This window comes from Aphelocoma coerulescens, chromosome 10, assembly GCF_041296385.1.
Source record: "Aphelocoma coerulescens isolate FSJ_1873_10779 chromosome 10, UR_Acoe_1.0, whole genome shotgun sequence".
Lineage (NCBI taxonomy): Eukaryota > Metazoa > Chordata > Aves > Passeriformes > Corvidae > Aphelocoma > Aphelocoma coerulescens.
This window is the reverse complement of record NC_091024.1, coordinates 19,200,121-19,215,284: the sequence shown is the minus strand read 5'-3', so window position 1 is coordinate 19,215,284 and position 15,164 is coordinate 19,200,121. Positions and strand designations below refer to the sequence as shown.

The window sequence follows — 15,164 nt, the reverse complement described above, 5'->3', positions numbered from 1 at the left end:
CCCCCCGCTCCCGCCGCCCGTCGCGCGCTTCCCGCCGGCGGGATCCGGAGCGCGCGCGCGCTTCTCTCCCCTCCTACCCCCCCTTTTCCCTCAGATTCCCGCCCGCCCCCTGGGAAGCGATTCCCGTGAAAGGGGGCAAAACTGGGAAAGTGTGTGTGGGGAAAGCAGCTGTTACATACCCTCAACGCGCAGGCGAGCAGCCCTGAATGGAGGGGGAACTCCCCCCGGGGCGGATTGGCTTCGCGGTGCCGATCGTCACGGCCGCACCGCCCACGGGGGGAGGGGGGGCGGGAGGAAGGGGGGTGTGAGGGAAAGGCCTCACAGCGGAGGGCGGGAGGGAGCTGAGGGAGCCGGTGCCCCCGCGGCGGTGGCCAGCTTCCCGTCCGCTAAAACACGACATGGAGAGGGGGGTTAATGCCTTCAATTATCGTTTTTATCTCCCTTTGGAAAGTTGTGGAGGGAGTTGCTGGGTTCCCCAGACGGAGGCTGGAAGAGCCAGGCCTGGCCGCCCGTTAGTGCTCATCTGAGCATCTAGAGCGTGCTCGGGAAAGGGTGAAATGCAAACACACATGTTCCAGACTTCTATTGAAATGTGCGTTTCAAGCACCTTCACTCAAACAAGATCTAAATCTCCTAAATTTTTTTCTTTCCAGGTGTTCTTCCCTTTCTCAGACTGGGAGAGTGTTGCAGGAGCAGGCAGTGGGGTGGTGCCAGGACAACGCGCAGGGAGCAGGCAGTGGGGTGGTGCCAGGACAAGCAGGCACAGCAGAGGAGGGACGCTGTAGCTGGAAGCTGCAGCTCGGTTTAATTCCTGGAAGGGCTCTCGACTGGGGGATTTGAGCCTGCACGGGCTGCAGTGCCACTGGAGATCGAGCCTGAGCCTTGGAAAGCAGAAGCGTGGAAGTAGAAGGGCTGGGAATGAAGCATTCTGGAGCTAGGCTCTTTCCAAACTCCCAGGGCGCAAAATTACAAGCACTAAAGTAATCGTCATTAGCGAGGCAGTGTGCATGCAGCCAAGAAAGCCAAATGAGACAGGTGGGCACAGCAATGGCAGCACCGCTTTAGGATTGCCCTGCAATGCCTTTAAATCCCCGTTTCCAAATTCCAGCGGAACTTTGGATTTCATTCTTGGAATTGCCTGTGCTGTTACTTTTGCCTGTGGTGGCTGATCCCCATTTCTGGGCCACTCCAAGGAAGGGGAGATGCTGCAGGCATCAGGCTGCTTGCACTCAGCAGCCCGTTTTTCCCATCGCTCTCCAAAAAGTTTTTCTTTCCTGTAACTTTGGCTGTCTGCATGAAGTGACTATTCCCAGAGAAATCCATATTTCTGCTGCTGAGCAGGACCTGCTGGCACAGAAGGAATGGATGCAACAAAAGCTCATGCTGTGCAAGAGGACTGAAAATGCTGGCTTTGAGAAGAAACACAGCCCTGGAAATAGTAAGGGAGGGTGAGTGTTTGGGTTGTTTTTCCACGGAAAAGGTTTACAACCTTTTCCTCCGCCTCCAGCACAGATGGGATCTTCATCCCTCCTTGAAGGGAGCAGCATATCCGAGCTGTTCCCATTCAGAGCCAGCGCTGGTGATCTCCATCCCTGTCCCCTGGTTATTCCTACCAGACACCCAGGACATGAGTCTTCTTGGAAAAATTTTGGTTCTCTGTGCCCAAATCATGTGGAATTGAGCTAGAAGGCACAACCACCTTTACCATGCACACGGAGCTTCGTCGGGATTTCCCAGCTCGTGGAAGAGAGACGTGGGCTGGGCACATTCATGGGGCCACATGGGACACTTGGCATCCCCTGCAGCTTTCAGATCTGGACCCGACACTCTGCCAAAAGCCCCGCTGAGCCACAGAGAGCTGCTGCTGACAGCACAGGATTAACAATAAACTGCAAACACTCCCTGCACGTGTGCTGAGAAGAAAGCTCAGCTGGGTGAAAAAGTTAGGCAGTGAGAAGGGAGGGCCCTGGGAGCCTTCCTTCAGAGGATGAGGGCTCCCTCAGAGGAGCCACCCCGCAATGGGTGCCTGGAGGGAAACTCAAGGGCAGCCTGAGCAGCAGATTACACTGCCTGGGCTGCTCCAGGAGACAGATGGGTGGAAAATGGTACCTGGAAGGACGGGACACTGCAGCTGAACCAGAACCACTCTGCAGGCAGGATGTGCACAGCTCCAGGGATGCTCTCAACACCCACCTCTCCTGCACTCCTGGGCAATGGGACATGCAGCCCTTCCAGATGGATTCCCTGCTGCTTCTGGTTCTTTTCCAGCCTTCCAGTGCTTGTGTCTGACTTCAGTTCGACACAGCCAAGCCAGTCCACACCCAGAGCACAAGGGAAAGCTTCTCCCCATGCTAGTTCTAGAAAGACACTGGCATCCCTAACTCTTTTAGGCTCCAGCTGAGCAAACACAGGTGCTGCTCTTCACACCCACCAGCTGCCCTGCTCTGGGGCATGAGCTCTCTCGATGGCTCTAGGGCTTCATTTGCACAAGCTGCCTTTTTTCTTCCCTCATCCCAAAGCCTCAGGCTGTGTGGCTGGTGCTCTGGGACTGGCATCACTTGCACCTGAAGGCACTGGGGCTGCCTGACAGCCCGGGAGCTCCGCTTAATTTTTGTGCCCTACATGCCTGCTCAGAGGGGTTCCAGAAGCACAGAGGCAATGCTTGCACTCCCAAATCCTGCAGCAAAAGGCAGCAGCAGGCAGATACCATGGCCAGACAGGAGATTGATGTCCTGGGGCTTGTCAAGGCCCTGGGAAAAGAAGCAGAAGCTCAGAGCACGGTGGCTTGTGTCCTCCCTGGCTACGCCAGCCTATAGTGCTGCCTTCCCTCCTGACACTATCCTGCCTGCCCAGGAAAGTTTCTTGCAGCCTGGTTATCTGTCTCAGCCTCACCCAGACCAGAAGAATCCCTAAACACAGCCCTGTGCTCCTCAAAGTCCATGTGTAGCCAGGGATGGGGCCAACTTGTTTTCAGAGATCACAGCCTGTACAAAGCCCTAAATTCCCTCCTTCTTCTGTCCTACCCAATGCCCCCACAACAGCAAAGAGGACTGGTCACTGGTGGTATATTTATATATCGATACAAATAAAACCAAAACAACTCCCAAAAAAGTAACGACAACAAAAAGGTTTCTCTGAGAGCAAAATAGGAACATTTACAAATACTTCTGGCTCTGGCTTGGATCAAGTTAATGTTAAATACAAAAAAAAACCAGACACAAAAAAACCCCAAAATAAACCAAAACAAAAACTCCCAAACCCCATGCCCCCCTCCCCCAAGATTATAAAAAAATAAGAATATACACATTCAAAGAGCTTATTACAGTATAAAGTTGGGGAGGCCCAGGCAGTGGTGGGGGCTGGGGCTGGGGCAGAGGCTCGTTGCCTCTCCAGGGTTTGGGGTTTATTCTTGCTCAGCGCTTTCCCAGCCCATGACTCAACTCAGGGCTGGGCCTGCGGGTTCCCAGTGGCAGCTTGGGAAAGCTGGGCAACCTGGAGAGCCGGTCGGTCCCCATGTCCCCATCACCTCGTACCTAGTGACTCCCACAGCGGCACCCAAGGGGCAGGGGATGCCTGTGAGCTCAGCACCCCCCGGACAACCCAATCCTCCAGATCCTCCCATGAGCAGAGCTGCTATCTCCATGGGGAAGATGAGACAAAGAAACAGGGAGGACACCATCAAGTATCCTTGTGCCTCCAGTGGGATGGGCACAGGAGTGGGTACCGGGTCCCAGTGCTGCCCATGAGGGGAAATAAGGGGGAAGACAAGACAGAGCCAGGACCAAACTCACCACTCCAGAGATCACAGCAGTGAGGTGGCAGGACAGCAGGGACCCTTGGGAGCTGCTAAAGGGGAGGTTGTATATATGTATCTATATAATAGCCGGGGGGTCACAGCGGGGGTATATTATATACACACATACATACAGACACACAGATGGAGCGTCAGGTGAGACTGAAGCATGTGCCTCCTCCTCAGCCCCAGGACTGGGAATATATTCCCTAGGACTTCACAAAGCCCCTCTCTAGGTACATCTTAGGTGGTCCCAACAACAAAAAAAAACCAAAAAACAAACAACCCCCCCCCCTCCAAAAACCCCAACAACTTGAAGAGAAGACAAACCACCTCCCCAACCAACCAAACCCAACTGAAACATGACGGGGAGGAGTGAGAGCCCCTTCCCGTGCCAGTGAGTGGCAGCCACCGTTTGGGTTGAATAAGGCACAGTTCCATAGCAGTGCTGACAGCCGAGGTGCTCCGGCACCGCCGCTCCCATGGCTCTGCTGAGTCCTGGCGGGCACCGAGGCGGCTCAGGCAGCCCCCGAGGATGGGCAGGGGGGTCTGCAGGGAGGCAGCGGGTCTCAGTGCCCTGGCGAGCTCTTCTCCTGGGTGGCCCGGCTGTGGTTGGTGAGCAGCAGGCCCTCACGCTGGGCGTGCTCGAGGATGGCAGTGTAGCAGAAATAATACTGCTCGGGGGTCTGGATGCTGAAGGCGCGCTGGGTCCGCATGCGCAGCACTGTCTGGTAGATGTTCAGAGTGCCCACGTCCTGTAGCTGCGACAGGCAGATGTCCAGCGCGCAGAAGGTACCTAGGGACAACGATGGGGATGGCATCAGACAGCAAATGGCGCCATCGCTGCTCCTTGTGAGAACTGGAGTGGTGGTGCTCAGCCCCCACCAATCTCCCACAGGCATCTGGGGACTTTTCCCAGGTCTGATAGTTGTGGGAAGTCCTGAGGACATGTGTCTCAGGTCAACCAGCTTGGAAACACACAGTGGGTCCCCGGAATGAAAATGCCCCAGAGAAGCTGGGTTTGTCACCCCACCACCCCCAAACCTCCCCCCCGCCCATTACCTGTCCTGCCAATGCCAGCGCTGCAGTGCACCACGACTGGGGGTCCCCCAGGGTGACCCTTGAAGCGAGGTCCCAGGGCGCTGACAGCCACCCTCTGCTGCTGCTTCACAGCCCCCAAAAAGTCGATGAGAGTGGCGGCGGAAGAGGGGACGCCATAATCTGGCCAGCTCAGGTACTGGAAATGGGACACCAGCCGCCGTTCCCTGGTCTGGGGAAAGCAGAGGGGTTAGACCCTCTTTCCTCCTCTGACCCCTGGTGCCCCCATGCCATTCCCCCACCAGGCAGCTGTGGCCACGCACCTCTGAGCTGTGGATCTCCAGGATGGTTTTCTTGTAATGGTTGAGGTTTTCTACGCCCAGGTTGGTGATGGTCAGGGCCCCAAAGCACACCTGCAAATCCTTCTCCAGGGGCCAGTACTGGCCGCACTTCCTTCTGCCTCCTTCCTCCAGCCTGGGAGCAGGACAAGGACAGGCAGGTAATGTCCTCCTTGCCCTGCCTGGGACATCTCCCATGCCACCCAGCCTTGGTCCTTTGGGGATCCCATAGGGACCAAACAGTCTGTCCTTGACCCAATGTTCCCCCTCTGTGGGGCTCTGGCTGGCACCACTGCTGCAGGATCACTGCACCAAGCCCAAAAAAGCTCATTTTGCACAGAAGAAGAGGGCTGTGTCCCTCCATAAGCGCTCACCGGGTTGTCATCACGATCACCAGGACGTTCTGCTCCCACACCATGCGCCAGAAGTCACCGTAGGTGTTTTCCAGAGGCCCTGTAGGGACAACCCAGACATCAGTCCAAAACCTCATGGATTTGGGCAACCCCTTTCCCAGCTGCATTCACCAAGCCCCCATCACCCCCACAGGGAACCACAGCCCCTTCCTGTAGCAGCTGACCCCGGTGTGGATCCATGAACACCACCCGGAGTTGTCACTGCCTGCTGCCCCCAGCACCAAGTCCTTATGGCTCAGCGCTGATCCCGCCTCTCTGCTCATCCCTGGGCAGATGGGGAAAATCCAGAGCTGGGATAGGGGCAGGGGAAGGGAGAGGGCTGCTATCGTGGATGAAGATGGATTCCCTTGCTCTCTCCCAGAAAAAACTTCAGTCCACTAGCTGGAGACTGGGAAGGGAATAAATACACCCAGGGAGGAGTAAATAGACCCTGAGAGAAGGGGGACCTGCTGGGCAGTGCCCTGCTCCCTATGCCAGTGGCTGACACTGGGCAGAGAGGTGGAACCCATGGGTGCATCAGGAGCAGAACAACCCCTTGTTGGCTCAGCCATACCCTGAGTGCCAATGTAAGCGTTCCTCTGCTTGTAGCCATCCATGAAGCTCGCATTGATGTAGTCAGTCAGCTGCAGGGAGAAAAGCACGGATGAAGTAAGGCCTCCAGAACCCTGTGTCTGGGACAGCTGCGCCAGCTTTGCACAGGACTGTGAGCTTCCATCCTGGACTGGCTCACCTCCGGGCGGCTGTATGGCTTCGCCAGCTTGACACGGGTTTGGTCCAGGCAGGGCACATCCCCGTACCGGTTCTTGTCCTGGTTGTAGGGTGCCCTGGGAGGTGGAGCAGAGGGAAGCAGGGATGTATTCCAGGCAAGGCAAAGGCAGCATTCCTCCCTCTGTGCAAGCCTCTGGGGCCCGTAGCCTGGGCTCTGCTGCCATCACCTGGCCAAAGCCTCGGGAAGCAGAGCCCCGGCCAGGTCCCGGTCCCTGCTGTCCTCTGCAGCTCCTTTCTATCCCCAGAGGCTGCAGGACTCACAAAGGGGGCTCACGCCAGCCCTAGGCCGGGGTTCTCTATTGCTAACCCCAAGCACCACACCCTGAAGAGGCCGATGGACCATCATCCAGCAGCAGAAGCGTGGGGAGGGGGAGCACCCAGCTTTTTGGGGTGACAGGGGCACCTGGCTCCCTCCCACTGACTCACAAAGAGCAGACGAAGGTGCCGGCCGGGCTCCTGCGCCGAATGTCTTCGTACTCCTCGTAGATGCCACGTTTCTGCTTGTGGCTGACGTGATCCAGCAGCTCCTGGAGGGTGACGGACTTGGGCCCGGGGACGTGGACGGAGCCGTTATCTTTGGGGGCCGCCAGCGGCACCAGGATGAGCTCGTCCAGGGGGTCGGGGTGCCCGTTCTGCTGGGGCAGGAACCGGCAATTCCAGCTCAGGGGGTCCAGTTTGAGGGACCCTCCAAGGTACTCGGGGAGGCATTCCCGGGGCAGGTGTTCCTTCAGCTCTGACATCTTCACCATCTGCACCTGTGAGAGGAAAAGGAAGGGCAGGGGTGACTCCAAGAAGGCTGGAGAGGATTCGCTGGGGATGGGGACAGGGATGCCAAAGGTCTGGTGCTCAGCAGCTTCCAGCAGATGGGGCTGAACGGCACAAGCTGCTTCCACCACCCTATCCCAAAGGGAAAGCAGCCTCAGCCCTGCCCACCGAGGGTCCTGTGCCAGGAGAGTCCCATGCCAGGAGGGTCCCCACTCACCCGCTCCCGCAGCTTCTCCTTCAGCAGCAGGCTGATGATGGAGTAGGGCACGCGGAACCACATGGGTGCTCCCACGATGAAAACCTTCTTGAGTCGAGCTGGGAATGCACCCTGTGGGCATAAGGAGGGGGTCAGATCCACCCTGCTGTGGCAGGGGACATATCCCAGCAGAGGTGACAAGCAGCAAAGGGACCCATGATGGCAATGCTCCATCTGAAGTGTGCCTTGCACGCTCACAGCTGTGCTTGTTTTTATGAGTCGATAATGAAAAAAAATTACTTCCTTGGAATTAGGTAGGCAGAGGGTTTGGCTCCGTGGGGGAGAGGTGAAGACGGGAACTGGGATTATGCAAAGAACACACCCAGGCCAGTATTTACTGTTACTGCTTTTTTTTCCGGAGAAGGGAGGAGGCACCAAATGCCAGCACGATTAAAAAATAATTTGCATCTGTTTTCCCAAAAGCACTGCCAGCAGCTGTGAGAGGAATCCAGCCTGGGGACAGCTGATCCCTCCCGCCCGTGCGACACCGCAGCCACAGCCGGGTCCAGCCTGGCAAGCTGCCAGCATCTTCCCGAGGTCCTGCGGGGCTGGAGCTGGTGCTCCTCGGCTGAGACGTGGTCAGTGTGGTCTGGGGTGAAAATTGATGCCAAAACCACAGAACTTTGGGTTCTTGGTGAGCAAGTGGCCACACACTGTCCCCAGACACCAGTTAACCCCCAGGCACCACCTTGAGCAGATTGAGGATCTTCTTGCTGAGGTCCAGCTCGAAGTTGGTGTACTGTGACCCTGCCATGTCATAGATGAACACCAGCCCATTCCTTTGTGTCTCAAAGCTGAGAGGGAGAAAAGAACAATGTCAACCCCACAACATGCAACCACTTGGCTCCTGCATCAGCAGCTCTGCCCCACACTGACCCCCAAAAATCCCTTCCCATGCTTCCAGAAGGACTCACAGACCCAAACCTTGCTTCTGCATTTCCCAGCTACTCTACCACCTCTTCCTACAACCCTCATTTAAGCCTGACTCGAGCCTTAAGCCTGCCTCAGAAGCATCACCCGTGATGGGTAAGGTCAAAACCAGAAAGAACCCAGCAGGATAAATGGCAGGGGAATGTCCTGGGTTTATATTTTTGGCAGGGCTCACGTTACGTCTGGCTGATGGTGGGGTTGCCTCCTCCCCAGACAAAGCCTGCAGGAATCTGGGGCTTTGCTAAACTGAACCCAGGGCGTGGACAAGGCAAAGCTGCAAAATGCCTGGTTCAGGGCTTGGGGGATTTTGTTCCCCTGCTGAACAACCCCATAAGGAGGACTGGTTGAGGTTCAAAGCAGGGAATTTCAAGCCAGGGGGACCAGTGACCTCCCTGGGAGGGAAGGGGCTCCCTGGGAACCCTACAGTGTGAGACAGGGTACCTCTGCAGAGGCAGGCTCACCTCTCCACAGCTCGGTCCAGCAGGTAGAAGAGTGCCTGGAGCACCACATGCTGCACACTCTTGCTGGGGTGGTGCAGCTTGGCTGTGAACAGGGCGATGGAGGCTCCTGAGGGGTCCCGCACGCTCTGCCGAGGGAACAGGGTCAGGCTCCCGCAGCACCCATGCGGAGCAGAGCTGGGATAAGCCACCCAGCTGGGATAACTCGGGGAGGGGAACACTCCACCTACCAGAATGGTGAACTTCCCGCTGAGCAGCTCTGAGCGCAGTGGCTCCTCATGCGGCTTCAGCTTCACAATTCCCTCCTTCAGCCGTGTCTCCTGCGGGCAAGGAGGGGAGTGACAGGGGGCACGGGTATGGCTCACCTCTGCTCCATAGGGCACCCAGCCATCTGAGGGCATCTCTCCTCCATGGGATCATTTTCCAGCGCACCCCCCAGGTAACAGGTAGAGCAGCTTTGCAACACCAGGTTGGAAAAGGCATGCATGGATCTATATCCTTAATATATAGGGAAATGCTCTGTGGGCAGCACACACCAGCCAGGAGGGCACCCCATGAGCTGCTCCAGAGGAGGGGAAAGGACTGGGATCAACGAGATCTCCATGGCGACCTGCCTTGGCTGAAAAAGGATTTTCCAGCTGGATAAAACTTGTAAGGCAGAGAGAAAAAGAAAAAAGAGCAGGGGGAGGGTGGTCCTAGGGAGCAGGGATCTCCTAGATCTTCCTAGAGCAGGAAGCCCTTTGGCTGGGGGGTTCCAGCCCCCTCACTTACCCGGTAGGAGTGGAAGAGCTCGATGGCCCGCAGGACGTCGAACTTGCGGGCCATGAGGAACTTGACAGCCACATTCCAGGAGAGCGGGGACACATTGTACTGGCCTGTCCACTTGTTGATTTCCTCCAGGAACTGCTTGGTTGCCTGTGGGAGAGATCAGGGGTGTGTGGTGAGACAGGGTGAGAGGAAGAGGAGGAGGACTGCCCAAGGAACATCCCTAGTCATTGTTGAAGCTACAGTCCTCAACAGACGAGGCAGCCTCTCAGGGTGAAGCAGGAAGCTCCACAACAAAAGGGGTAAGGGCAGCGGCGATGGAGACAGCAGAAATGCCACATGGGGAAGGCAGCAAGGGGTGGGAAAAATGGAGGCTGGGGGACACCTATGGAAGGGAGAAGGGGAGCAAAAGGAGAATTTTACAGGCAACAAACTCCTATTCAGACACAGCATCCCCAGCACAGCCCCATCAGCTGGCAGCGGTCTCCGGGGGCTGCAGCTATACCATGGAGCAGCGAACTTGGCTGTGGGAACACAGGTAATGAACATGGAGGCCTGACGCTTCGACCTGCTACAGCACACGGATCAGCTCACCCAATAACACCAGTTTCACACATACACGGAAGACCAGGAGGGTCCCAGGACACAGCTTTGCCTTCTGCTGCGGATTGATCCCCTGTCCCACACAGGAACCCCAAGAGAGACGGGGCAGTGCAGCCCAGCCTTCCACCACATCCTGCTCAAAGGATGCAGGCAGGATGGAGGGAGACACCAGAATGCCTTGCTCCCACCCAGGCACACGGCAAAATGAAACAGCTTCCATCCTCCCTAGAGTGGAGGATGGCAATGCTGTCCAAGGAGGAGGAGGAGGGACAGGGACTGCTGAAGGCTGGCTCTGGGAGCAGGGAGCACAGGCAGGCGGCGGTGTAGGATGTCAGGCAGCAGCACGAAGTTACTGGGAGCTATTCAGAGTTACTGGGAGCTACTAAGCCAGAAAAGCTTGTCGGTGTTAATGACTTCCGATGGGAGGAAGCGAAGGGCTGGGGTTTATCGGCGGTGCGAGGCTCGGCAGGGACATCGAGCCCCTCTCACGGGATGAGCCAAAGGAGCCTGGCTCATCCCAGAGGTCTCTCTCCCAGTGCACTGCAGCCAGGAGCTCTCTAACTTGGTCCCAGAGTTGCAGAAAGCAGCTAGACAAGCACCACAGGAAAATAAATGGAGCAATACAGGAACCATCTTCAGCCTTAACACAGCACACATCCACACATATAGGAATATATCCTATCCATAAACATAGCCTATCCAATATATCCTGGGCACACCTCCACTATGCCAGGGCATACCCCGAGGTGTCCAAAATCCAGGGCTGCAGATGCAAACCCAAAATAACAGTGAAGATAATCCTTCCCCAGCATGTGCAGGATGGTCCACATATGGGAGTGAGCACCAGGCACAACTCCCACTGCCCTCAGACAGTGACCAGAGCCGACACCACAGCCTGAGATGGCAACGATACCCTAAGATGGGAAGGGCATTCCCAGATAATGGGAAGAGGAGCCCAAAGGGCACGATGGCAATGAGGAGAGGATGAAACCTATGGCTCAGGTCTCCTTCCTCAACATCTAACCCGTCACACTTCACGCAATCCTATTTCCAGCATCTGTCACGAGGGATGACTGGCTTTTTGCAAGGGGAAGGCGCACAAGAACAAGCGCTGGCTTTGCAGGCAGCTCAGCCATGAATTCCAGCTTTCCCTGGGAACAAAACCAAATTCCAAACTTACCAGTGCCACCATTCAACAGCAGGGAGCCAGGTGTTACAGAGCTGAGCATCAATGCCAGCCATAGTTCTGCCCACTTCGTGCGCTCCACCAGGTCTCATCATCATCATTCCTAGCCCAAATTCCACATGGATTTATACAGGTGTCAATCCCAGCAGAGCAGGGATTGCTCCACGTGCCAAAATCAAAGCCTGTGACCCAGAGCTGCAGCAAGAAGCCCTGTTTCGGCAGCACTGTGAGCGAAATTGTCCATGGCCAGGCATTTGGAACAATGCTGGTCTTTGGAGCGCTGGCGTCATCCACGTCCCCGCTGCGCTGGAGCGGGGTGGTGACAAATCCACCGCTGTCGGAATCCGGGGGTTCTTCCAGCCCTCCTCCCCCAGGCAGCAAGCCTACCCTCCTTCTTCAGTGTGGGGAAGTGGGGGATAAATCTGAGAAAATTGCAGCTGGGCTGAAAACCCTCAAGGAAAATTGGTTTGGCTTCTTGGGGATAGGCTAGGGAGGGAAATGCAGAGAGCCAGCAGAAGAGATGTCCCAAGGCTGGCCTAAGAGGAAAAGGGTGAATTTTCTCCTGGCTTGCTGTCGGTAACAGGGGAGAGTGGAAGAAATCTTGATGGTCCCAAGAAGCATAAAGGGGTGGCAGGAAGGGCATGTTCCAGCCCAAAACACCACTTACCCACAAAAAGAAGGAAACTTCCATTATTTTGGCTTTCAAACCACCAAGGGCAGCACCAAAGGCAGCCTTCCCCACACCAGGCTGATGACCCAAACCTGGAGCCATTACTGCAAACGTCTCTTCACCTTCTCCATCCAATATTCCCACACAAACCAAACATCTCAGATCTCCCTCCTGGGATGCTGCTCCCACTGCAAACCAGCCTTCCCTGTCACTGCAGGCTCTCCAAAAACCCTCCTTCTGGAAGCTTTGCCTCCTCCATGACACAGGAAAAACGCAAATCTCAGGCACCTGTGGGGACAGAGGGCAAGAACACTCCCCATTCCTTGGGATTTTATCACCCTGGAGAGAGCAGTACTGCTCCCAGGAGGAAAAAGCCCGGTAGCTCTGCATTTGCTGAGCAGCAGTGCAGGCTGCAGGAGGGGACTCTTACATGGAGGTTTTGAGAACACGGCATCTCTGTCCCAACCCTCCTAAACCTCCCTGTAGAAACGAAGCATTTTTAAAGGAGAAAACCAACCAGCCAACCAACGGGAAAACCGACCATTTTGGAACGAAAACGGGACCTTTTGCCTTCACACTGCAGTCCTCAGCGCCACCAAGGTGGCCAATGTGACAGCCCGAGGGGGCAGAGGGAGCCCGGCAGCTTGCCCAGTCCCGCTCCCAGGCTCCACATCCCCATCCAGAGGGAAGCCCAGCGGCCGCGAGTGGGCAAGCCTGGGGAAGAGGACAAAGGAGGGGACAGGCAGGGATTGCTCCGGCCACCCGAGGCGCCCCGGCCGGCTCCTGGGCCCCGTTCCCCGAACCCAGCAACATCCTCCCGCGGTGACGCAAGGCCGGCGGAGGAAGCCGGGACGTCACGGGAGGCCTGGGGCGTGGGAAGCGCGTGCACACGCATCCCCACGCATCATCCCCACGCCAGCCTGCCCACGGCAGGGAGGCCTGCCAGCAGGGACACGCTGCTCTGGGGACGGGGGACCCACGCCCCAGCACCCACGGCACGGGCCTTGCGAGGGCTCCTGGGGAGCGGGAAGGCTGGGGCGGGTTGCGTGGATGGGGGTTGTAGGGTGGGTGCTGCGTGGGTTGGGAGGCTGCGGGTTTGGCGGCTGCACGGATGGGGGGCTGCGTGGGTGGTTGGGGTGGGGGGGCTTCCCATCGGGAGAATGGCCTCGCTGGGAAGAAACAGCCTTGCAACTGGGGGTAGCCAAAAAACGATGGGAAAGGAGCGGTGGGGGGAAGGAACCCCCGGGGTCCTGCCCAGCCCGAACCGGGGAAGGGGAGCCCGGCGGGACCTACCTGCTCCTCCTCGGCGCTGAGCTCCGCGGCCATGCTGCGCGCCGGGCCGGGCCGGGCCGGGCCGAGCCGAGCCGGGCCGGTCTAGGCGGAGAGCGTCCCGGCGGAGCCCATCCCCGGCGCTGCGGGCACCGGCCCCTCCCGGCGGCGAGGGCGGCTCCGCCCCGGGGGCCCCGCCGAAAGTGCCGAGAAAATTAAAATAAAATAGAAAAAAAAATTACAAAATTTAAATATCTATATATGTGTGTGCGTGTATGTCTGAGCCCCCCGGGAAGTTTGGCTCGGCCCGGGAGCGCCGCTCGGCTGGGCCGGGGCGAGCCGAGCTCCCGCCCCGCTCCGCTCTGCCCCGGCGGGGGCGGCGGCAGGAAGCGCCCGCAGCCCCCGGTCCCTCCTCCCCGTCCCCTCCCCGCGGCTCGGCCGACCCCGCAGGGCGGGCGGGGGACAGGAAGCCCTCCCCGGCGGGGGGGCGAGCGGGGGGCAGCAGCCGGGATGGGGCCGGAGGGGCCCGATCCCCCCCCGCCCCCTCCCCGCTCCGCGCCGGCTCCCCCAGCTCCGGTTCCGGCCGCGGCAGGCGGGAGCACCGCCGCTAAAATGGTGGCAGCATCCTCCTCCCTTTGCTGGTGCTGGATAAAATTCCCGGCAGCAGCATCCTCCCTTGCTGTTACTGGATAAAATTCCCGGCACAGCATTCTCCCTTGCCGGTATTCCAGCCTCGCAGCCTTCCCCCCACGAGCAGGAGTCCAGGATTTCCAGGCGTCTCTTTCCACTCCCGCCTCTACGATCCCTAAATTGCATTTCCCAGCTGAGCGCAGGTGTCAGCGCCTCGATGGAGAATCCCGAAGCTCCTCCGGGAAGGAGCGGGGATCCCGGGAAGCACAACAGCGGTCGCTCTAAAAAGCCAGGCCCTGGGACAAGGGGACATTTTGTTCAGCCGAGGAGCACTGCGCTGGCAGCGTGCCGGGAGCCGGAGCCTGTGCACCTAACTGGGAGAAAATGGAAGTAGGGCAAAGGGAAGGGGCTGAGCCCCGGCTAGATGAAGGCTCCAGGCTGGCTCTGTCCCCCGGCGCCCCAGGCCAAGTCTCCAGGTCGAGCTGCCCGCTCAGCTCTCCTGCCCCAGGCCAAATTTCAGCCCCCGGTGGGGTGACCCCTACAGTGGAGCGGCTGCCTGTTCCAGCTGGGAGTGGGATCACACCCAGCAAACAGAACAGTCACGGCATCAAACTGCGCTGGCCCCTGCGACTTCCGTTTGACACCCTCTCTCCAAACACAGTCTTTCGTTCCCAACAGGAATTGTAACGCAAATATTTATTTCTCCAGCCCAGCTCGTGCTTTTAAAAGGGAAACTATGAGGCATCATCTGGAGCCAGCGGGAAGCTGCTGTCGTTTCCCTCTTGCTCTCCTCTATCAGAGCACACAGTCCCTCTTTGCCTGTATTTCCTGTCCTTCCCTCGGCTGGAGGACCTTGGAAGGCTGCTGGAGGGCAGTAACCTGAGCTGCAGCTTTCTCTGCCCTCAGGGATGCACAAATCTTCCATCCAGATGCCCACCTCCGGGTTTAATTGCCTGATGGAAGGAAAACTGTGCTGACAGGAGGCTGGATGCAGTCTCCTGCTCAGCGCTCTCCCTGCAGCTGTTTGCCAACCAAGGAGGCTGAAGGTGGGAGCCTCCGAGAGATGGGGAGGTTAAGGCAGTCCAGGTGCTCATCCTCTTTCCCCGGCCTAGCTGCTTCACATGTTAAAACAGTAAATTAAGCAGCTGTTTCAAAGAGACAGCTCCAAACACTGCGGGGCCAGGGTGCCACTTCCCTCCCGGGGAAGGGGAGTGGAGGGCAGCCCCCTCCCACAGCCAGGCCAGTTCCTGCTGCCCGCTGGTATCATCAATAGCGGCTGCAC

The 15,164-nt window shown here is 57.8% G+C and overlaps 1 protein-coding gene across 2 annotated transcripts; it reads right to left on the bottom strand.

Moving 5' to 3' along the window:
* Window positions 1-3,048: 3,048 nt before the first annotated feature.
* PTPN9 (protein tyrosine phosphatase non-receptor type 9) lies at window positions 3,049-14,352 on the bottom strand. Of its 2 annotated transcripts, XM_069025407.1 has the most exons (14): window positions 13,277-14,352; window positions 11,308-12,271; window positions 9,531-9,674; window positions 8,990-9,079; window positions 8,763-8,887; window positions 8,060-8,165; window positions 7,333-7,443; window positions 6,777-7,105; window positions 6,313-6,406; window positions 6,136-6,205; window positions 5,544-5,622; window positions 5,155-5,305; window positions 4,856-5,063; window positions 3,049-4,589 (listed from the first exon to the last, which is right to left on the bottom strand). In XM_069025407.1, exons 2-14 carry the CDS (start codon window positions 11,317-11,319, stop codon window positions 4,363-4,365), a joined length of 1,746 nt encoding a protein of 581 aa, XP_068881508.1. In that variant the 5' UTR covers window positions 11,320-12,271; window positions 13,277-14,352; the 3' UTR covers window positions 3,049-4,362. The 2 variants fall into 2 exon arrangements, with proteins under 2 accessions (XP_068881508.1, XP_068881507.1); XM_069025406.1 differs by lacking the exon at window positions 11,308-12,271 and having other exon boundaries at window positions 13,277-14,351.
* Between the last annotated feature and the right edge of the window lie 812 nt (window positions 14,353-15,164).

Coding starts and splice junctions, on each gene's coding strand:
- PTPN9 (XM_069025406.1), bottom strand. CDS start 13,309: ATGGCCGCGGAGCTCAGCGCCGAGGAGGAGCAG. Junction 6,206..6,312: donor AGCCATACAGCCGCCCGGAG/GTGAGCCAGTCC, acceptor TTCTCCCTGCAG/CTGACTGACTACATCAATGC. Junction 5,306..5,543: donor GTGATCGTGATGACAACCCG/GTGAGCGCTTAT, acceptor TCCTGCTCCCAG/GCTGGAGGAAGGAGGCAGAA.